Source organism: Salarias fasciatus, chromosome 14 (assembly GCF_902148845.1).
Source record: "Salarias fasciatus chromosome 14, fSalaFa1.1, whole genome shotgun sequence".
Taxonomy (NCBI): domain Eukaryota; kingdom Metazoa; phylum Chordata; class Actinopteri; order Blenniiformes; family Blenniidae; genus Salarias; species Salarias fasciatus.
In genome coordinates, this window is record NC_043758.1 from 16,586,045 (window position 1) to 16,608,299 (window position 22,255).

The 22,255-nt window shown below is 45.7% G+C and overlaps 1 protein-coding gene across 2 annotated transcripts; it reads left to right on the forward strand.

Moving 5' to 3' along the window:
* The first annotated feature begins 231 nt into the window (after positions 1–231).
* Positions 232–21,034, forward strand: atm (ATM serine/threonine kinase). 2 transcript variants are annotated; one of them, XM_030108628.1, is made up of 63 exons: positions 232–324; positions 530–605; positions 711–829; positions 1,050–1,195; positions 1,284–1,448; positions 1,562–1,727; positions 1,806–2,044; positions 2,533–2,702; positions 2,884–3,062; positions 3,222–3,593; positions 3,683–3,886; positions 4,260–4,361; positions 4,491–4,722; positions 4,812–4,943; positions 5,113–5,238; positions 5,357–5,434; positions 5,521–5,707; positions 5,832–6,025; positions 6,107–6,186; positions 6,263–6,418; positions 6,626–6,701; positions 6,912–7,054; positions 7,247–7,364; positions 7,463–7,633; positions 7,748–7,923; positions 8,016–8,259; positions 8,393–8,499; positions 8,589–8,715; positions 8,817–9,016; positions 9,103–9,271; positions 9,410–9,568; positions 9,711–9,843; positions 9,936–10,031; positions 10,122–10,293; positions 10,529–10,670; positions 10,771–10,947; positions 11,095–11,272; positions 11,368–11,473; positions 11,555–11,713; positions 11,832–11,940; positions 12,207–12,295; positions 12,395–12,497; positions 12,576–12,724; positions 12,829–12,933; positions 13,596–13,715; positions 13,810–14,044; positions 14,124–14,300; positions 14,459–14,578; positions 14,818–15,032; positions 15,135–15,342; positions 15,441–15,566; positions 16,141–16,281; positions 16,583–16,721; positions 16,852–16,934; positions 17,133–17,273; positions 17,945–18,061; positions 18,153–18,302; positions 18,383–18,548; positions 18,675–18,761; positions 18,934–19,048; positions 19,743–19,806; positions 19,912–20,054; positions 20,154–21,034. In XM_030108628.1, exons 2-63 carry the CDS (start codon positions 534–536, stop codon positions 20,332–20,334), a joined length of 9,255 nt encoding a protein of 3,084 aa, XP_029964488.1. In that variant the 5' UTR covers positions 232–324; positions 530–533; the 3' UTR covers positions 20,335–21,034. The 2 variants fall into 2 exon arrangements, with proteins under 2 accessions (XP_029964488.1, XP_029964487.1); XM_030108627.1 differs by having other exon boundaries at positions 274–605.
* Positions 21,035–22,255: the final 1,221 nt, after the last annotated feature.

A 22,255-nucleotide genomic window follows, 5' to 3' on the forward strand; every position in this document is an offset into this window, starting at 1 on the left:
AGACGCAATGTACACGCGCGTGGGTCCACATGTTTAAAGCGTGTCTTTAGAAGTTGAGCTATGCACACAGTGACTTTGCAGGTAATAACTGAAACGGCTCATTTTATTCTCGCTGGTGTTTCTAACGGACTCACTCAGTAAAGGCCACAACCTGGAAATGATGCCACTGCAGGGGCGGGAATATCCTGCGTGCGAAACTGTGCGTAAGCGTGCGTGCGTCGGAAAAGTCAACGCAAGTCAGGAATGACAAAGTTGTGCATTGAGGCTGCTAACATGCGCGTGTAAAAGCTCGACAAATCCGATCAGCACCTTCTCCCGCGGCCAGTGAGTGCACAGACGCTACTGACTGTTTGAATGCGTGTCGTCCAACTTTATGTTTACTGAGATAGTTGTTAGTGCACGGCCGTGATGACTTGCAGTGCAGTTCAGGAACTAGGCGCATTGCTATTTGTTTGATATATTGTGTCGACATCAGTGCTGTTGTGGTGAGTTTATACCAACATCCCGTCTCCGTGTCCACTCTGTGAAGCACAATGAGTCTGGTTCTACACAATCTGCTGCTCTGCTGCAAAGGGCTGGACAGTGACAAAGCCACAGAGAGGAAGGTAAACACACCCACACACGGCCTGATCCATCACTGCTTCCATGGGATGCAATGCTCTGCTGTCAGACACTAGAGATATTACATGTGTCAAACTTTATTTCTTCAGAAAGAAGCTGAAAACTTCAGACGGCTCCTGCGTGCAACAGAGACTTTGCAAGAACTGGATCGCAACTCAGGATCCAAAGCCAAAGGGACCAAGCAACTCACATGGGATGCTGTTTTCAGGTGACCTGTCTCTGCATCGAAGTACTTTTACAAATTTTATATCTAGGCATTTTGGAAATGCATCCAAGCATTCATGCTTTTCATTTTCCACACTTGAGTGTCAGCTAATGGCAGAGAACCTTCATCTCTCAAGACTTTGCTCTCTGATATAGTTGCATCTATACACTAAAAGAAGAAGAGGACTGTTTGTTAATTAAATGGTTTCTGTTTCTCACATCAGGTTTTTGCAGCGCTATGTCCAGAAGGAAACTGAAACCATACAGTCAAGCAGAGCCAACGTCACGGCCACTACACTGGCCACGCGTCAGAAGAAGATGGCTGAGATGTGCAGCCTGATCAAATACTTCATCCGCTATGCAAACAAACGTAAGGGAACTCTGTCGTGGTTCGATTTTTCAGTCGTTTTGAACAGATCACACGGATAGGCGTTCAATTCTGTCATTTTTCTGTGCAGGTGGTCCTCGTCTAAAGTGCAGCGAGCTGTTGAAACATGTGATCGAGGTCCTGCAGAGCTCATACTGCTGTTCAGCGTATGGGGAAAATTACAGCAGTCTCCTTGTCAAGGACATCCTCTCTGTCCGCAAGTACTGGTGTGATATCACTTCATCACAGTGGCACAGTCAGTATGCTCTCACTCTAAATATACAGACATTCAACCTTTCTGTCGTGGCTGATCAGTTATTGAAAAACCTCAAACAAGTAAGAATGAAGGGATTTTGAATTTTGTCGTAGGTCTTCTGGACATTTACTGCAACTTATTTAACTCTTCATCCAAGTCCATCAACCGTGTCCTGTTGAGCAGAGTGATTCACACGGTGGTGCAGGGCTGCTGCTCGCAGACCGACGGAGCTCACGATGCTCTGTTCAGCTTCTTTTCCAAAGCCCTTCTTAATGCCAAGTGAGTTGTTTTGCTGATCTTTGAAGTGTCTTTAAATCTCTTTTGAGTTAAGTTTTGCTTTTGTTTTCCTTTTGTCAGGCAGGAGAAACAGTTGGTGGTTCTGGAGCATCTCCTATCAGCTCTGAACATCTTCTTGAGGTCTGTGGCCATGAACTGTCGGATGAGGGTTTGCAGACTGGGCAAGGAGCTCCTGCCGTCTGTTCTGTCTGTCTGGGCTGACATGAGCCCCAGCACAGCTCTCAAAGAGGAGATTGTGGAGTTTTTCAGCCTTCAGGTGTGTGTTCACCATCCCAGAGGCGCCACCACACAGGACACAGGTTTGTTTATTTTGTAGCATTTCTTTTGTTATGTTGGAGACGATTCCAGTTGTACGGCGAGACCTTGGCCTCAAACAGTTTATTAGTTAATTATTTTTTTTTATAATAATAAGTAATAATGACAATGAATTAATAATTATATAAAATTAAATTGAATCAATAATTAATTAAATTCATTAATAAATAATGAATCTTATTGAATTACCCCATCAGGGAAAAGTAAAGGGAAAGATCAACTTAAATACTGAGTGACAGGCTTAACTTCAATATAGTGGACGAAAGTTCCTGAAAATTAATTAGCAACTTCACAAAATAATGTGTGTATTCCAGGAAATACACAAACCCAGTCTTTTTATTGTGGCTTGTTTTTTAGGATGTTGAAATGACAAGATGATTTATAAGATGCTAATAACAATGTTGTCACAGAGAAAAACAGATATAAACCACATGTCCTGTGTGTTATTCAACACAAACACCTTGTGTTTCAGGTGCTCATGCTGAGAACTGGACCAGGTGGAAGAGTCTGCTGTTCGATCTGTATGACGCTTTGGTCAGAGAGATCAGCAAAATTGGCAGCAGGGGGAAGTACGTCACAGGGACACGACACATCGCTGTCAAGGAAAATCTCGTCGAGCTCACAGCGGACGTCTGTCACCAGGTAAGGATGCTCAGACCACCTCAGTTATGTTGCATGGATGCACAGATCAAATCATGTTTTATGTCGACGGTTCACATCCCCAGTGGTGCTGGAGGTCAAGTTCTGAACTTGATTGTGGATTAGCCGGACCTTTCAGACAGATTTAGCTTCCTGATTGTCTTGTATTTCTTTCGTGTTGCAGCTTTTCGTTTGTGACAGTGACATCCAGATCCTGGAGGCCACCCAGTCGTCTTCCAGGCCCACCCAGATGGGAAGTCCCAGTTTTGGAACTCCCAGCAAGCGGCGGCGCATTGAAATAAGTTGGGAAGTGCTGCGTGGCCATCTGCAGCCTCAGCAGAGCGACTTTGATGTCATACCATGGTAGGAAAAGCACAACGCAATTCATATGTTTTAAAAAAACAAAACACGGTTCACTATTCCTTCATTCATTCAAGTTTTTTACTCTACGCAAAATATATCTGATAATTTTTCCTGAGGAATCATATGAAAACATAATAAGCCTTCTTTTCGTTCTCTCAGGCTGCAGGTCACTGCAATGCTCACCTCCAAGTACCCGTCCACGGTGCCCAGCAAGGAGCTGGTCGCCCTCCTGTCAGTGTTACTCCAGCTGTTAGCGGAGCAGCGGCGAGGAGAGATGGGGATGTATGTGCTGCGCTGCCTGAGAGAGGTGGCCCGGTGCCAGGCCCGCCTCCCTCACAGAGTCCAGGCCTACAGAGCAGAGCTGAGCCGGCTGTGGGTTCGAGTGTGGGCCCTGGCCGTGCGAGCTGTGAGCGCACCTCAGACCGAGTCCTGCAGCCTGGACCTGCTCTCCTCCATCGTGCACGGCGAGCTGATTAATATGGACAGAGAGTTCTGGAGGCTGTTTTCTGGATCTGCATGCAAACCGTCCCAGTGAGTCTCCGTATTTTCAATCATTTGCGTGTTAATAAAACAGGTATCCTTTTTACAATTGCTTGTTTTTTTTATTTTCTTTTGCACAGAGGTGCGGCAGTCTGTCTGACCCAGGCCCTGCTGAAATGTCCGGTCCCGAAAAGCCTCAGACTAACCTCAGGTTGGGACTTCGTTGGAGGCGCAGACGGGTCTGCGTCGCCCAGTCTGAAGGAGACCCTCATCGGCTGGCTGCTGATGAGCGATCAGAGCGATGAGATGGAGGAGAGCTCCAGGCCTCACCCCATCCTCTGCAGGTGGGCTCTGTGCTGCTTTTTCATGTTGTGTGTGTAAAACTTACTGCAGAATTCCGCTTTTCTATTTTAATGGTCACGAAAGCTTCAGTTAAAAAATGAATTTGAAAAAAAGTTTCAAACGTAACTCACGCTTTGTATTTTTGTTACATATAGGTATGTACATTTATGTTTCACTGTGTGTGTGTGTGTGTGTGTGTGTGTGTGTGTGTGTGTGTGTGTGTGTGTGTGTGTGTGTGTGTGTGTGTGTGTGTGTGTGTGTGTGTGTGTGTGTGTGTGTGTGTGTGTGTGTGTGTGTGTGTGTGTGTGTGTGTGTGTGTGTGTGTGTGTGTGTGTGTGTGTGTGTGTGTGTGTGTGTGTGTGTGTGTGTGCGCAGAGACTTTCCTCACAATCTGATAGCCAACATGTTGGTCTCTCTGACACTGAAAGACACAAAAGTTGGCCTCAAGTTTCTTTTGGGACCTGAAGGAGTAGAAAGGTGAGTAATATGATCCCAGACTTTACATTATACATTATCTTTTTGTATGACGCATGGTTTCATGCTTTCATAGTGTCACTTGTTGTCTTTGACTTTAACTCTACATTTTGAAAACCTTGTTTTTTAAAGCACCTTTCTTCAAGATCAAATGTCGCGCAATTCCAAAACCAGCCTGGAGGAGATCGAGCGGCTGTACCTGCAGTTCAGCTTCGACACGCTGCCCTCAGAGCTCCGACCGGCCAGCGAGTCGACGAAGACGTCAGCTGACTGCGAGTTCGCCGTGGTCCCGGGCCTCAGAAGCAAGCTGGAGCAGTCTCTGCTTTGCGTGGCTGATAATTTACTCAACTGCTACTCTCCTGATGTGAGTGCGCCTTAGATGATGTTTTGTCGTTTGTTTTTAATTGGAATATTTTCTCTAGATTTGACAGTTTCACACACTCGTTTCCACAGTCTCAGTCCACGTCTCCGGAGTGTGTGGTGCGCTGCTTCTCCCTGCTGACCGGTGTGCTGGCCGGTTACATCTCCATCGGATTTCTGACTGAGGAAGAAGCTTGTCGCTCACCACTCTTCACTAAAGCAAAGGTACACATATAAACACACAACCGTTTGTAGCATTTGATCTCACATTTCCATCAGACACCGAATGCTTTACTCTTTGTGGAAGAATCGCATCAGAATTTTTGCTTCATATTTTTTTTTATTATGTTTTAAATGCATTTTCCCTGAAAGTTTCTCGTGTCTTTGTGATCAGGCTCTGGCACAGGACTTCTCTGGGTTTGTTTCGAGTGTGAAAGTGAAAATGTCCGAGGAAGGGACTGTGGCCACTCTGAGATCCGTGATGAAGCTGTGCTCACAGTCTGTCAGCAGAGAGAAGGAGGTGACACAAACTTAGCTTTCTTCTCTAAAATAGATTAATGAATGTGATTACCTTAGACTTTTACAATTTTTATGTTTAATTATGTGAGAAGTAAAATGCTTTGTTTTTTCCTCTACAGGATAACATCAGTCGTATCTTTTTAATGATTTTGCCAGCCAGCCTCCTCGCTGACCTGGCAGAAATCTCTAAACTGCTGGTAAGACGCCAGAAGTCACATTCATCGTCTGTATTAGAGTCGTGCCTGCAGCATAAGCGTTCCTCCTCTGTCTCTTCCTCCTCCAGCTGAACAGTGTTTCCAGGAGAGCCAGTTCTGTAGACGAAGACGATCACGCGGATGATGACTGGGACATGACGAGAACTCAACAGGTGAATGAATTTGATCTGTTTGATGCTGATGAAGAGTCTGGCAGCAGCTCTAACGGGACCCAGAGGCAGAAGGGAGACACCCATGACAATTCCTGTGGTCCAGGTAAGAGGAGATTGCTTCTTATAATAAATTCCTATATATGGGTTTAAACAGAGAAAGCAGGACATATTCCATATGTCATTAAAAAAAAAAAAAAAAACCAGATCTCTGATCCGTCCTCCTTCAGGTGCAAAGAGCCTGCTGGCAGACGACCTTCTGGCCCTGCAGGATCTGACTCTCCTCGCAGTCCTGGAGTTTCTCTGCCAGTGCGCCTCCATCCAAACGGTCCACGGTCTGCTTTTCAAGCCGCAGGAAGTGCGACGTCGGCTGCTGCTGCTCGTGGAACAAGTTGACTTCAGCAAAGCGTTGCACCTCAACATGGTGCGTCGGCGCTCTGTGAGGAGACTCGGCGTTCCAGTGGCGTCTTTAGCCGCCTAACATGAACATGTGCCTCTCTTCCAGTATCTTGTCCTGTTGAAGAAGCTTCCTGCCGAAGATTCCATCAGTCCTGAGGACTTTGATTTGCTGCTGCGTCCTCTAGCGTATGACTTTTTCGTACCCATTAATTTAACCGGTGTTTACCTTGTGAGTAACAGGCATTTGTTTGTACGTCCGCAGAGATCTGTGCTCGCTGTATCGTCAGGACCAGGAGGTCTGCGCCGCTGTGCTGCTCAGTTTGTTGCCCTCCATAAAAAGCCTGGGGAAAACCCACCAGTTGCCCGAGGAGATGAGACATGTGCAGGGGTCTCTGCTTCAAGTGCTGGCTGGATTTTGGTTAGAAATATAAATACTTCATTAAAATGTAAAAAGTGTCTCCTCCAGTATAGTTTGTTGTACTAATGAGGTGTCCTCATTCAAAAGTTTTAAAACTTTTCTCTCTATTTTTGACAGTCGGAACATGAATCATTGCTTTCTGTGAGTCTCTGTGATCTCGGTAACCTCTGTTGTCAATGCTGATGCACACATTCTGCTGTGTTTCAGTATTCTGAGCCAGTCGGGAAAATGCGTGTCGTCAGTGCGAGCCGCTTTAGTGCGGTGTCTGATCGCTGTGCTGGAGGTAAGCTCCTGTTGAATTTTGTATTTATTTATTTTGTGTGTGTGTGTGTATTTATGTGTGTTTTTTCACATGTCGTCACTGAAACTGCTCACATTTTACTGTCGCACCTAACTTTTCGTCAATGTATTTGATCATCTCTGAGTTGGTTTTAAGAGTTGGCTGGCAGCTAAGCACTTCCTCGGTGTGTTTTGGACGAAACTCCTCTTTCAGGTGGACCCACGCTGTGTCTGGGCCGTCCTGAGTGTCAGAGGGCCCGACAGCGAGGAAGAGCAGCCCATCTCCGACATCCTTCCATCTCACCTCGCAGATGACCACCACCATGTCCGCATGCTCGTAGCCATGTCAGTGGAGAGGTATGTAATCGTATTGATATGGCTCCTAATATAGCACTTGTAAAAACAAAGTTTACATCATGGTCTGAGAAAATAACCACAGCTATTTTAATAGATGACAATTAACATAAATAGAACAGATCAGATGTTTTATCTCATCTTATATTTGTCCCAATACAGTATTTCAATTTCAGTAATCTCTCTCGTTTCCAGGCTGTTTCTGGAGTTGAATCTGCAGCATCCAGAACAGACGAAGATGCTTCCCCTGAAACACCAACAGGCAGCTTTTGAAAACATTTACCTGAAGGCTCAGGAGGGGATGAGGCTTCCAGTAAGGAAATGAAGCCATTAAACATCAAATGTTTGTATTTTCTATCTATTTTTACAAATCGTCATGCTTTGTGTGTTTTTTTGTCCAATCATTTGCAGAGAAGCAGGTCTACAGCGGAGCAGCAAGACGAGACGTTCAACCGCAAAGCCACGCTGCTGAAGTGTTTATCTGTCGTGCTGTGCTGTAGCCCCGTGTGTGAAAAGCAAGCCCTGTTTGCGCTCTTCCAGTCCTATAAAGAGAATAATATCGAGGAACAGCTCATCAAAAAGGTAACGGCTTTATGATTATAGGCTTCACAAACACACATCTATTTCAGCAAAACCTTCACGCCTGGCTTGATTTTGACTGTACATTGATTTTGGACGTCCGTCTCTTGATGACAGATGTTGTGCAGCGTTTCCAGTGCGCTCGGCTACAGGAGCGTCAAAGCGTTTGTCAGCTCTCACCTGTACTACTTGGTGGCCGAATGGCTCTCGCAGAGACAGTCCGACGACCGCTACACTCTCGGATCCTTCCCTTACAGTCTCCTCGGTCACAACACCGTCAAAGATTTCTATCAGTGAGGAAAATGCATTATTCCAAACATAAAAAATAAATTACAGTAATCAAACTGATTGTGAAGAATAACCAACACCTTCCTGTTCCTTCCAGCTCCTCCTACCAGGTACTGATCCCCCAACTGGTCGTCCTGGACGACTTTGAGCAGGTCAAGTCCATCGGCAGGTGTCTGGAGAAGGACTGGAGGGAGCTCCTGGCAGACTGCTTCCCCAAAATCATGGTCAATATCCTGCCGTACTTTGCACTTTCTGGCCAGGATTCGCTGGTGGCACAGCAGCGAGAGAAAGCCCACCGGGTGTACGACGTGCTCAAAGACGCCGGCTGTCTGGGCAAACAGGTAGACACCATGGGACTGAGGGGATCTGGGGATTCTTTTCAGGATTTTTTTGGGAGTTTTGTCACATGTGCAGTGAGGGTGCTGGATGCACAGTGTCCCACATCACGTCCCGTCTCTTAAACTGTGTCCACAGCAAATTGACAGCCTGATTCACAGTAACCTGGCAGACATCGTGGTGGAACTGTTGATGACTCTGTATGAAGGACGCGGAGCAGGAGGAGACCTGAGACAGTTCACTGGGTAGCGCTTGTTCAAATTTACACTGACTTCACTCTGTTCATTTATTTTACTGTCAGAAATGGCTAATCAACTGTTTTTTTCTCCCTCAGAGAACTGGATCCTGTACCAAACCCGCCATACTTCAGCTCTGATGTGATCAAGTCGACCATGGATTACCTGAGCAAGTGTCACAGTGCCAACCACAAGTCACTGGTGGCCATTCTGTCAAAAACCCCAGTGAGATAGCTCATATTTCCACATATTTATTCTGCATCACTTCAACTTTTGCCTTTGTTTTGCCTTTCTTTTGTCATTAATCCTCCGTTTGCTCCACCTAGATTTCTATCCAGAGGATCCTCCTGGCGGTGTGTGAGAGAGCAGCCGAGACGACCAACAGCTACGAGCGCCACCGCGTCCTCCTCATGTACCGCCTGTTTGTCAGCCTGCTGCTCCGGGAGGTGAAGGACGGTCTGGGAGGAGCCTGGGCCTTCGTCCTCAGGGACATCATCTACACACTCATTCACAACATCAACAGCAGGTCAGCGAGCTGGCTTCTGGATTCCGATTGGTCGATCGTGATAAGTGTGAATTAACACGACGGGTTCCTGTTCCTCTCGTCCACAGACCGCTGAAATGCGATGAGGTTTCCAACCGAAGCCTCAGTCTGTGCTGCGACCTGTTGACCTCTGTGTGTCAGGCGGCGCTGCACTTCTGTGACGATGCTCTGGACTGCCACCTGCAGGTCATCGTCGGGACTCTAACGGCTCAAGTTACCACCTCTATATCGCAGCAGGTAAGACACAGGTGGTTTATGAAAAAAAATAGTGTCCATTTTGCCCATGCAGGAAGTTTGCATTACACACCAGTGTATAGATGTTTTATTCATCAATTCAGACTTTTTTTTTTTTTTTTTTTTTTTTTTGCCTTCCAGGTGCTCAGCTTGCTGCAGTTTCTCGTAATTGAAAATCAGCAGAAATTAAAAGACGCCATCAGCAGTTTGGAGCCGTTTCCCGACATCCGTGAATTCAGAGAGCTGCGGTCTGTGCAGCACAAACTCAAATACAACACCAGCACCTTCAACCTCAGACGGGTGAGCGGATCGAATATACACACACGAGACCCAAACAACCTCACTGTATTACAGTTCTGCATCACCAACTTCTATAACTGGTTGACATTAGCAAAGGACATTAAACGGCCTTCTGCATATTCCATGTTTTTATGTCCTGCAGGAGATTTCTCACTTCCTGTCAGTAGCGTCATGTGACTCCTTACCTCTGACTCGACTGGAGGGTTTGAAGGATCTGACCCGACAGCTGCACGACAACAAGGAACAGATCCTGGAGCTGCTCAAAGAATGTCACGGTATGAAGCTCAAGAGGAGAAACAACCTGCGCATGATTAACTCAGCTGAATTTCCTCCGTGTTCTGAGTTTTTTTTCCTAAATGTTTTGCAGCTGACCCCGGTAACAGTGTGCTGATTAAGCTGGCCCTCAGTCTGCTGCAGCTCTGCAAACTGGCAGTGAACCACCATGGAGGGGCTGAAATACTGGGTATGGAATCAAACAGCAGGATGAGTTATTGGTGATTTCTAAACAAAGTGTTTTGTGTGTCTGACTCTTAATTTGTTGTGTTTTCTGCAGAGGCAGCAGGCAGCTGTCTGGGAGAGCTGGGTCCTGTGGACTTCTCGACCTTTGCCCTCCTCCATGGCGGCGATCCTCTCTATGAAAAGGCCGTCTCTCTCTTCCCCGCCACCGAGTTGCAGCGTTTGTTCATCATCCTCAGCTGCGTGAACAACGCGCTCACGTGCCACCGGTACAGTTCGCTCACAGTCACAGAGCTGCCGTGCGAGGTTCCTTATCCCTCCGTCTGGGCATACACACTGTCATTTTAACATTCAGACACACTGCGCTGCACGTAGTTTTAGTTAATGTTGGACACAGATCAGTGCAGTCGTCTCATTTATTGTTCCTTCATTGAGCTGCGCTCCCCATCGATGCCTGACCTGAGGTCAGTGGCTGACGGTGATGTTTCCTGCGTCCTGTGTCAGTGTGGAGGTGAGGCGGGCGGCAGCTCAGTGTGTGAGGGACATCCTGGCGACGCAGTCCGGGGTGGACTTCTGGGAACAATACAAAGACGAAAAAGACCCCATGTTGGCTTACCTCAATCCCTTCAGAACGCCCAAGAATAAGGTTCAATAGCTTTTTCTGAAAAAACTAATTTTAAATTATTATCATATATTTGTATACTTACTTTGAAGACTTCTCATCGGTGTGTGTTTTCCCTGATCAGGTGACAGATCTGAAAGCGGCGGAGAGTCCGCAGGCCATGGAGAGGCTGCAGACTCAGGAGTTCTGGACTCCCCAGGCGGGCTCCCACAGAGTCTGGCTGAAGGCTCTGTGCACGGCGCTGCTGGACAGCGGCGGAGTCCGGAGTGAACCTCTGCTGCTGTCTCGCCCGCTGTGTCTGGTGAGCCCATCGGTGCAACCTGAAGTCAGCGGCAAAGTGCTTCAGAGATATAATGGGCAGAATTTAAAAAGCCCGCTCGTTTTGTCAAATACTTACTGCACGTCAAGCCGCTGTAGTTTGAATCCGTCTTCCTGTGTGTGGCTCCAGGTGAGCGTGGACTGCTGCCACATGCTGCTGCCGCTCATCATTCACTCCATCCTTCAAGACGACGCAGACGGTTCGTGGAGGGAGCTGCTTTCCTCCCACGTCCGAGACTTCTTCAGCTTTTGCTCCAGAAGCGCTCAGGCCTCCAGCCGCTCTGCCACACCTCCCAACTTTGACTCCGGTGAGCCTGCCGGGACGAGATCCGGGTTTTACGATAGCATGCTGACATCTCCAGACGTTTGCATGTTTTTATTTGTGATCATTTGAATCCTTCAGAGTCAGACGCTGCAAGCAACGGCTCGTATGACGCCACGTCTCTGCGGACCATGCTTGCTGTGATCGACTACCTGAGACACCAGGACAGATCAGTGGAATCTGAAAGGTTTGTAAATATCTGTCAACTGGGAACTTGCTCTGTACAGTTCCTCTTTTTTTTTAAATACTGTTTGTATCTTTCTCCCAGTAAGTCCTGCGGTACAGTTTGTGACTCAAACTTCTGGCTGGAGCTGAACTACCTGGAGGTGGCCAAAGCGGCACAGTCCTGCTCGGCTCACTTCACTGCGCTGCTCTACATCGAAATCTACGTCGACAAGATCAAAGCCAACCTGGAGGAGCGTGGCAAGTAAGCAAGAAGGGTTTGGCTCACATTGACTTGAAGCTGGGTCTTGTCATATTAAAACATTTCTTCAAATGAACAGAAATTTACTCCACCTCGCTTCTTTTAAACTTCACATCTGTAGAACAAAGTCTAAAGCGACCCGTAAAATCAACTTTGAGGAAAACAGCCAGAACCTCACCATCTCCAGCCTGACCGAGAGGAGCGTACACGACTCCAGCATTAGTCTGCAGGTCTGTTTCTCTTCGCTTTGGCATTTGTTTTTTTTTACAAGAGTAACCGTAAAAAGGGGAATTCATATGAAGATATGATTATTTCTGAGAAGTGGTCACACAATCGTCACGCTTGATGAATAAAGTCAACTTCAAAACGTGTGCGAAATGTGATTTTTCCAAAGCTAACTTACATGAGATAATTCAAAGGTCACTCTCTCTTCGGTATGAAAGGAGTTATTTTCCCTCATTTGTTCTGGTTCTTGCTCTTTCTGTCATGTTTGCAGGAGCTGCTGATTGAGATTTATCGGAGCATCGGGGAGCCTGACAGTCTGTACGGCTGCGGCGGGGAGACCATGACTTGTCCACTGACACGGTACGGCAGTATTTCAAAATGTTGGTCTTTTTTTTGCCATTTCTGATCGTAGAAATGACTCCAAGATATTATTCCTAATGTGGTTTTGCGGTTGCGCAGGATTCGAACCTATGAACATGAGGCCATGTGGGGACAGGCCCTGACTTCGTACGACCTCCACGGCTCTCTGCCTCAAGTCACCCGACAAGTGGGAATCATGGAGGTGAGACTGCAGTGAGCAAGAAGTTGAAAATGGAGCTTGATTTCACCTTCTGAGCATTTCTCCTGAACGTCCCCACAGAGTCTGCAGAACTTCGGCCTGAGCAGCGTCCTGTCCACCTACATGAGGGGTCTGGAGAGCGAGGGGGTGGAGTGGGGCGCCGAGCTGCGCGATCTCCGCTTCCAGGCGGCCTGGAGGAACACCCAGTGGGACTTCGAGGTGTCAGAAAGGTGAGGCCAACGAGCCACGAGCGCAAATGAGAGGGGAGTCACAAGCGCACGAAGCAGGAGATGTTGTCATGTAAGCTTTATTTTGTCTTTTTTTTTGTTATCAGGGGTGAGGAATCCAATCCTGGCTTCCATGAATCTGTTTTTTGCGCCATGCAAGCGCTCAGGGACAAAGAGTTCTCTTTATTTGATGAAACTCTGAAACAGGCCAGGTAAGGTGGACTCTGATTTTTTTTTTTTTTTTGTTGGGATCTGCATTGTACTTTAAATTATAAATGAAGTCCAACTGTCATCACACTTGAATATAATCTGTTTAAAATAATCCGCACTAAACAGCTAGAGTGGCTGTTTCAGCAAAAGGTGCAAAGAAATAAAAGAGATCTCCCTTATTGCTTTGCTCAGCAGCATTTTTTTCCCCCAAAAGACAAGAGTGCTTTTTGCTGCAGAAGTTATGTATCTTGAAAAATGTCAGACTTTCGCCAGCAAAAGAAAAATAAAACTTGAAACAAAATCAGGTCATTTTTTTTAGTCATTCTTGTTGCAACAAAATTTAAAAATACACTCTGTAAACAGAGGATGTAGTTTCCCGCATTGCTCTGTCATTAAAAATGTGATTATGCTGAAGTTATTCTTGTTTTTGTTTTCCAGGTCTGGTTAATTAAATATTCATGCACTGAAACATTTGAAGTTGTCGCTGTTTATAAATCATTTGCTTTTTGAAAAAAAGCCACATTTGGCTTCTTATCGAATGGGGGGGAAAAAAAAAAAATCCAATTCAGGCCATTTTTGCCTTTAGAATGAACCTGTAGCCTCTTATTGAATGTCAAGAGTGAAGTTGAACCAGTTTCCTGAAGGCGCTCGTTGCTCTCCACAGGGTAGCGGAGGTGGAGGAGCTGTGCAGAGGCAGCCTGGAGGCCGTGTCTTCTCTCTACCCTGCTCTCAGAAACCTGCAGAGCATCAGAGAGCTTCAGAGTGTGAAGCATCTCTTTTCAAGGTTATCATAACATCTCACTCACTTCTACACAGATGGTTTCTGCTGGATGTCACAGTCCTGTAGTCTGAACTTGTTGGTGCTCTTTATACGCCAGTCCCTTCTCGGACCTGGCTCTGGGTGAAGTTTGCAGGCAGTGGCGGCTGCACTCCAAGCTGCTCGCCGACAGCGACTTCTCTCTGGTGGAGCCCATCCTCGCCGTGCGCTCCGTGGCCCAGCACGCCCTGCTGTCCAGGGTCGCAGACCCCGACAGTACCCAGTACCTCAGCTCCGTCCTCACCGACCACCTGATGGAGCTCTGCCGGCTGGCTCGTAAAGCCGGGAATACGCAGGTAAGTGTCCAGACGTGTGTGTGTTTGTGGTCATGAGGCCAACCGCAGATCCGTCACGGTGATGTTGATCCCCGTCCAGCTGGCGGAGCGCGCCGTCTACCAGATGAAGCAGCACAGCGGTGCTGGCGGAGCGACCTTGGCGTCGGCGCCCGACTATTCGTGGCAGCTGGAGGAGGCTCAGTTGTTTTGGGCGAAGAGGGAGCAGAACCTGGCTCTGAGCCTGCTGAGGCAGATGATACACAAACTGGAGGAAAAGGTCAGACACACAAGCTGAACGGCTCGATAAGTGTTACCGTCTGTTGTGTTTAGCTTCATTAGGCACATTTGAAGTGTGGCCTTCAACTTTATTCAGTTTTTGTGTGTGTGTGTGTGTGTGTGTGTGTGTGTGTGTGTGTGTGTGTGTGTGTCTGTCAGGTGGATATAAATCCCGCTCTGGCACCAACCTACACCAGGTGCCTCAGGCTGTGTGGTAACTGGCTGGCTGAGACCTGCCTGGAAAGCCCTGGAGTCATCCTGAACAATTATTTGGAGAGGGTAAGAGTCTATAGGAACAATCTCAGCAGCATATTCACATCTCCCGTACTTTTTGAGGCTACTACGTACTTTACTTTCTCATTCTCTCTTGATGACAACTTGAAAAATGCCACTCCAACATCTCGCAATATTCTGAGTTCTGTTTCTTATTCCTGCATGTTTTTGTAGTTTTATTCTGCTCCTGATTATCATTTTGAAAAGGTGCTGTCGATACTGATGGAAGTGTTCCTGTCTCTCAGGCCATGGAGATAATAGAGCAGGAGTCTCCGGTGCAGGACCCTCGGCTCCTGAGCCAGCGGACCGAGGCGTTCCTGTCTCTCGCTCGCTTCTCAGATGTTCAGTACCAGAGCATTGACAAATACATGAAGTCCTCTGAGTTTGACAGCAAGCAGGCGCTGCTGGAGAAGGCCAAGGAGGAAGTGTCCCTGATGAGGCAGCGTAATGTATCCAACAGGTTACTGTCACATAGTTTTCAGTTGTTTTTTTTGGGGTTTTTTTAATCCAAGATGAACCTGTGTGCTGAGCCAAAGCGATCTGATCTCTCCTCCTCCGACAGGTACGCAGTGAAGGTGAGGAAAGAGCTGGAGCTGGATGAGCAGGCACTGCTGAACCTGCTGACGGACCGGCTGCGCTTCCTGTCCAAGGCCATGGAGAATTACATCCGCTGCCTGGAGCTCGGCGAGGAGCACGACACCTGGGTGTTCCGCCTGGCCTCCATCTGGCTGGAAAACAAGGACCTGAAGGACGCAAGTGACATAATGAAGGTGGGTAAGACGTCTCAATGGCCCGTTGTTGCTTTTTTGAGCAATCGGTGAACAAACATGCGTAGTTTCTCACTTTTATCTTGTAATTTCTGTTCCAGAAAGGGGTCCGGCACATTCCCTCCTATAAGTTTCTGCCTCTCATGTATCAGCTGGCTGCTCGAATGGGAACCAAAATTAAAACCGCCAACAATGAAGATACTGGATTTCATGACGTCCTCACTGATGTAATGCATTTATTTTCCCTCGGCTTTCTATGTGATAAATCCATGTAGCAGCCACTTGTTAAGAATTTCCAATAGGGTAACAATTGTGTCCATTTCAAATCTAATAAAGCCAATACTGTATTAAAACACAGCTGCAAAATGTTGCCATCCACTATTACTAATTGCTATTTTTAATAGGAAAACTGCGCAGAAAGTGGATTTAAATGTTTTATTCTCAAGAAGTATAGTCTTTATTTATGTATCATTACATTACTGGCTGCAGTTACATTCCCAAAGGGTTTTTAAGTGCAAGAACCAGCAAAATGTCAAATAAGTTATGGAATTATTGTCAAAATGTTATTATTGACTCGATTACATTGAGGCATTTATTGCATTATTGGCTGATTAACATACTTCTCCAGAGATCTCAAATTGTAAAATGCTGACATGAATATTTCTTTTTTTACACAACAAAGATTCTACCCCTTCAGCCTTGTAATAGATGGAAAATGAAATTGCGGCACATTCCTCACTGTTCTCCTTTATTCAACGCCCACGTTCAACAGCTGCTTTACTTGTCGTCTTCCGTTCGCAGCTCATCAGCCGAGCGTCTCTGGAGCACCCGCACCACACGCTCTTCATCATCTTCGCTCTGGTAAACGCCAACAAAGACGAGAGCTTCAGCAAGTCCCGGCTGTCGAAGAGCTCCCCAGAGCAGCCTTCACCGTTTGATTCGGTGAGGCTTTCATGGAAATGTGTTAGATATTGTGTAATGTTGACACAGGTGTTTTAAATCTCAGTATGCGATTGCTTTGTACTGATTTATCTTTGATGTGGAATATTTACTCTGTTTTTTGTTTTAAAGTGTGGAATATAGTATTTAAAGGCACATTTCTAATTATTGTTGTAAGAGTTTGTAATGTAAGAATCCTAAAACAGCTGAAATTATGCCTCTAAAAAAGCTTTAATTCGTTTCTTCAGGTTTTATTTGATTCTGTAAGCGTTTGAGGACATTTGACGTTCTCCCCCTCATGCAGGAGCGTTCGGACGTGGCCCGGAAGATCATCAGTGCCATCAGGGAGAAGCGGGGCGCCATGGTACGAGACATCGAGCGTCTGTGCGACGCGTACATCACCCTGGCCTATATGGATGCCAGCAAACACCAGGCTGACAAGAGTGAGTGTTCCAAGCACCGTGACACACCAAAACTGAAGTACCGGATGGCATATAAAAGATTTCAAAGTTTCTGTACCGTTAAATTAAAATTGGTCAAAAAGGTGTATTTTACGTTCTTGTTCTATTTCAGAAGCGATTCCCATCCCTGCCGATCAGCCCATCATGAACATGAAAGACCTCGACGAGGTTTCCATCCCAACTTTGGAAATAAAGGTGAAAAAAATATTAGGAAGTTTTCTTTCAGGCAGATAGACTTTGGTGACGGGTGTGATTTACCTCTAATTACTGAAGCGAGGATTTAGATGAATTCACCGATCACAGTGAATAATACCAAACACGTAAGCTATTAACTTTGGAAAACTGTATTTTGCACGGCTGTAAACTATTCTCCGTCGTGTGTCTTTTGAACAGGTGGATCCGTCCGGTCAGTACGAAAACCTGGTGACGGTCAGATCCTTTCAGCCCCACTATCGCCTGGTCGGAGGAGTTAACCTGCCCAAGATCATCGACTGCATCGGCTCAGATGGCAGAAGCAGGAGGCAGCTGGTCAAAGTAATTATAATAACAGCAATTTACAGCAGTTTTTCAAATGTTTCCTGACTATTTATAGATGTGCTGTACCGCTGCTGTCAAGCTTTCGGGTCACGGTCTGGTAATACGTGCACAGAAACTTTTTAGTCTTTGTGCTCTCAGCTAAACAAATCTGGGCTCTTTGATGGCGGCGGCGTGTGTGTCTCCAGCGAATAACGCCGCTCATTTATAACCAGGGTTGTTTTCCATTGAGGTTTGCCCGTCTGGTAATAATTAATCCTGTTTTTGTAGCAGGCAAACATAAAAGGCTTTCACGCCTTCGCCTGATGAAGACAATGTCCGGGAGACAGCTGAGGAGTGTTTGTCAGAGTGTGTTTGTGTTTGCAGGAACATTTGACCTCCACTTAAAGGCTAATAATTCACCTCTTTAGACACTCATGGTGAAATCGCTTTTTTCCAACCCGATCTTGAAACAATTAATGAACACATATGATTAAAAAGTGAACAATAAAGCCAAACTGGTGACCAGCGCTTGGATTCAGTTCAGGTTTGAAGAGAAATCAAAGGAAATGAAGCATTTCCAGTTTCAGGTCTTACATCTGTTGTGTTCTGGGGGATTTTAAAATGCTTGTTTAGATGAAACTAATCACTGGTTGCGAGGAGAGCACTGACGACGCCTTGTGTTTGAGCAGGGCCGGGACGACCTGCGGCAGGACGCGGTGATGCAGCAGGTGTTCGGCATGTGCTCCATGCTGCTGCAGCGCGACTCGGACACCCGGAAGAGGAAGCTCAACATAAGACAATACAAGGTCTTTGCTTCATTTATGAATTTGTAGCTCAGTTTTACTGTTTTCTGCGTGATCGTCCCTTCATCATCGATCGTGTTTGCCTTTGCTCCAGGTGGTGCCGTTCTCGCAGTGCAGCGGCGTGTTGGAGTGGTGCTCCGGCACGGTGCCCATCGGAGAGTTCCTGGTCAATCCCAATAAAGGAGCGCACAAACGCTTCCGACCTCAAGACCCCACCAACCTGGCCTGCCGCAGACAGATGATGGTGCGGCTTCAGAGCGGTGCTCGACCTCGTCCTCGGAACCTCGTGACGCTGACCCGTGTGCGTTTGTTTCGCCGTCGTAGGAGGTTCAGAAATTGGGATTTGACAAGAAGCTGCAGACCTACATGGATATTTGCAAGAGCTTCCGACCCGTCTTTCGGTATTTCTGCATGGAGCGCTTCCTGGATCCCGCAGTGTGGATGGAGAAGCGGCTGGCCTACACTCGCAGCGTCGCCACGTCGTCTATCGGTAAAATACAATTCAAAATATACAACTGAACATTTAACAAAATGTTGATTCATGTTTAAAAGCAGGTCAAACTACTTTAAACAAGAAAAAGTGTAAATAAAATGATGATTGGTGCGTTTTCTCCAGTCGGCTACATTGTTGGACTCGGCGACCGGCACATCCAGAACATCCTGATCGACGAAGAGACGGCCGAACTCATACACATTGATTTAGGTATTCTTTACACACACGGTTCAATTCTGTTGTCTTTGTTCTGAAATCTGAGCACAGCTACTGTCGCTTTATTTAACCTGCATTTTGTTTTACCGTAGAACCAGAGATCCAGTTTTACTGGTTTGATTCAAAGTTGTCTCCTCATGACTTGTCTCCTCTCGGTGGCGTTCAGGCGTGGCCTTCGAGCAGGGGAAGGTCCTCCCCACCCCAGAGACGGTCCCCTTCCGGCTCTCCAGAGACATCGTGGATGGCATGGGCATCACGGGGGTGGAGGGAGTGTTCAGAAGGTGAACTTGAACTTTTATTAGAGCTTTACAGGTTTTCACGGACATTTTCTGCACATTATAAATCATATTAAATGAAACAGAAAAGTTATGTTAATGTCAGTAATCAACAAATTCCTTCCTTCTTCTTTCCTCTTCTGGAAACTTTTCATGTCATCACAATAGAAACTCAGGGTTTTTCCAACCTTGAAAAGCAATGGGAGCACATCGTCTCACTTTCTCCAACTTTTGAGACCTAAATCAGGATCTTTATTTTAATTTACATATACAGAATGTGTGAAACAGTCCCGAGTTACACCCACCATCATTTCAAGCTAATAAAAGAATAGATTTCTCACTCACTACCAAGTCCCACAAGCTCAAAATATAACATGCTGCAGTATTTGCTCAGGCGATATAATATGACTTCATAAATGTTTGAAAACTGACTCACCAATTTTTTTATTTCGACGTGACGAAATGCATATCTTATCTTACTCCTCCTGAGTAGGAGTAAGATAAGAACACATTTAGTTTTTTTTCCCTCTTGAAGTGTCAAATAAATGCTGAATATTCAGGTTGGACCATAAATATGCTTTAAACCTACAATATTTCTTCTCTTTTTTCATAATTTAAACCATTTTTACTAAAAAAAAATACATAAATAATGAAAGGAGAAGATTGTTTTCCTATTTTAATGTGTTTTATTTTTCACCAGATGTTGTGAGAAGACGATGGAGGTGATGAGGAGCTCTCAGGAAGCTCTGGTGACCATTGTGGAGGTAGGAACAATCCACACCCTCCGTTCACATCCCAGCTTTATCTGTCTTCATCCTCCTGTGTGTGTTGTGTACATTCCCCTCTGCGTTTGCGTGTTTTTTTCCCAGGTGCTGCTGTACGACCCGCTGTTCGACTGGACCATGAACCCCCTGAAGGCCTTCCACCTGCAGCAGTACCAGCAGCAGGAGCTCAACGCCAGTCTGAGCTCCACCATGGGCGCCAGCAGCAAAGTCAGCCTGCAGAAGCCCAGGTGAGACAGAGCCGTGGGAAATAACCGCTCACGAGCGTCTTCAGCCATCAAAATGCACGAATCGAGCTGTGTTTGTCTCGTCTCCCTCGTGCCGCGCAGCGACAGCCAGAGCTTCAACAAGGTGGCGGAGCGGGTGCTGCTGCGACTGCAGGAGAAGCTGAAGGGTCTGGAGGAGGGCAACGTGCTGAGCGTGCGGGGTCAGGTCAACCTGCTCATCCAACAAGCCATGGACCCCAAAAACCTCAGCCGGCTGTTCCCGGGGTGGCAGGCCTGGGTGTAGACTCTGGAAATGCTGCATCCGAGACCTGCTTTAGGAACGAAAAGAAGAAAGGCTCCTCCGGTGCTTAACTATGAATGTCATTCCTCTCTGTGTTTATTATTGTCAAACATATACTGAACGCCATGTTGTCCTTTTTCAGTCAGCCCCTGCCGAACTTTGCACTTTATTATGAGAGAAATGTAGGAAAGTTACGGTTTCTTTGGCACCAACGCACGTCTTGCTGTCGACACCTGCAGAAAGTGAAATGCTTTTATAGAGACCAGCCGCCTGTGAAGTTACGGCCCCGTTTAGGACCGCGTGCCTTTCTTTCACCAAGTGGCACATTTAAGTTTTGTACTGTTGAGTTCTTCAATACTTACTGTCTGTAAAACCCAAAGCTTTATACTATGAACCTTTCATACAAATATTTGTTAAGATATGATTTTTAAATCAGTTCAACTTGAAATACTGTTCACGACGTTTTTATGCAGCACTTTTCTTTCATTTCAGCCGTTCAGTCAGTTCCACGTCGGTTTATTTGCCAGATTTTGGTGGCGTTATTCCACGACGCTCACAGAGCAGCTCAGTGGGATTCAGGTGATGATGTGAGTGAGGGCTCTACGGTACACTTTAGTGTTGAACGACTGCTTTTGCACCTTTACATCATTCACCTGGTGCTCTGTAAAGTCTCCAGTCTGTCATGAAAAGATCAATAAATCAGAACAAGAACAAAGATGTGCATTTTGTTTGTGTGTGTTTTCCTGGTTCTGCAGGTATCATCCACTGTCCAAACATTTGAAGTAAATTAGTCACCCTAAATTGGCGACAGATGTGAATGTGAGGCCCTGAATTAATTCTGTTATATATGAATGATATCTGTAATGTTTTCGGACTAATGAAATTAGTTTTATTTGCAGATGGAACTTTCTACTGCTCCGAAAAAAAACCCTGAACACAGCTGAAAAGGAATTAAATAAACTGATAAAAACGGTTTGACAAGAGTAAGTTGTGACTGAATCTAAACAAAACTAAGTTCATGGTTTTTGCACCAGACAAACATCGGGCTAAAATCAAGGTAAAGTGTAGTCAAATTGAAAGAGTGTATGAAAACAAATTTGTTAGTGAAGCTATATTGAAAACCACATATTAACTATATCAAACTAAAAAGGTCAAAAACAATTGCTGTACTTTACAGAACAAGAGATGACCCAGTAAGTTAAAGAGTTGTTTTGCTTCAGTTGCTCGGGTTGTTTGCTTTCTTTTTCTTTGGCCTTCTGTGTAGAAATGGCAGACTTTGAGCTTCAGTCTGCATCTTTTTTCAGTAGCATCGTTTATTGCTTTTCAAATCAAGCTGTGCTCACAATAAAAAATACAGTTTGAACAGTTTGAATGCTAATGGAAATAAACCAACAAAAAATAAAGTTTGCATGTTCTCCATGTGCATGAGTTCATCTTTATGTCCACACGTGTGTGTATTGGGTTAAGTTTTGATTTTAAATCGTGTGTGAGAGAGAGAGACAGAGAGAGAGAGAGCTGGACAAAGCCGTGCAGAAGATAGACATCTGGATAAAATGGTAAATGAACAAAACGTATTCACGCACTTCAAAAAGAACAAAAACAATCACCAATCTGTTATTTGGAAAAACAAAACAATCGAATTTAATGAATAGATGAAACTTAAATGCATCTGACTTTGAAAATAAATGTCTTCTTTTGTTTTTTTTAAATCTTTCTAAAGACGCACGATTAAATCGATGCCATTTTTAAAAATTGACATGTTTATATAACCTTGTGCTATTAATACTTGTCACTTTCTTTTATTTTTACAACAACAGTTGTGTTTTCAGCCGTCCTCTGATTCCCTCGGAGTGATTTTCAGCTGAACACTCCTCCCTGAATGTCCCCGTCACTCACTGACTCAGGTATTGAAACATATCGTGTT

Coding starts and splice junctions, on each gene's coding strand:
- atm (XM_030108628.1), top strand. CDS start 534: ATGAGTCTGGTTCTACACAATCTGCTGCTCTGCTGCAAAGGGCTGGAC. Junction 5,435..5,520: donor CAGAAATCTCTAAACTGCTG/GTAAGACGCCAG, acceptor TTCCTCCTCCAG/CTGAACAGTGTTTCCAGGAG. Junction 12,498..12,575: donor GACAAGTGGGAATCATGGAG/GTGAGACTGCAG, acceptor ACGTCCCCACAG/AGTCTGCAGAACTTCGGCCT.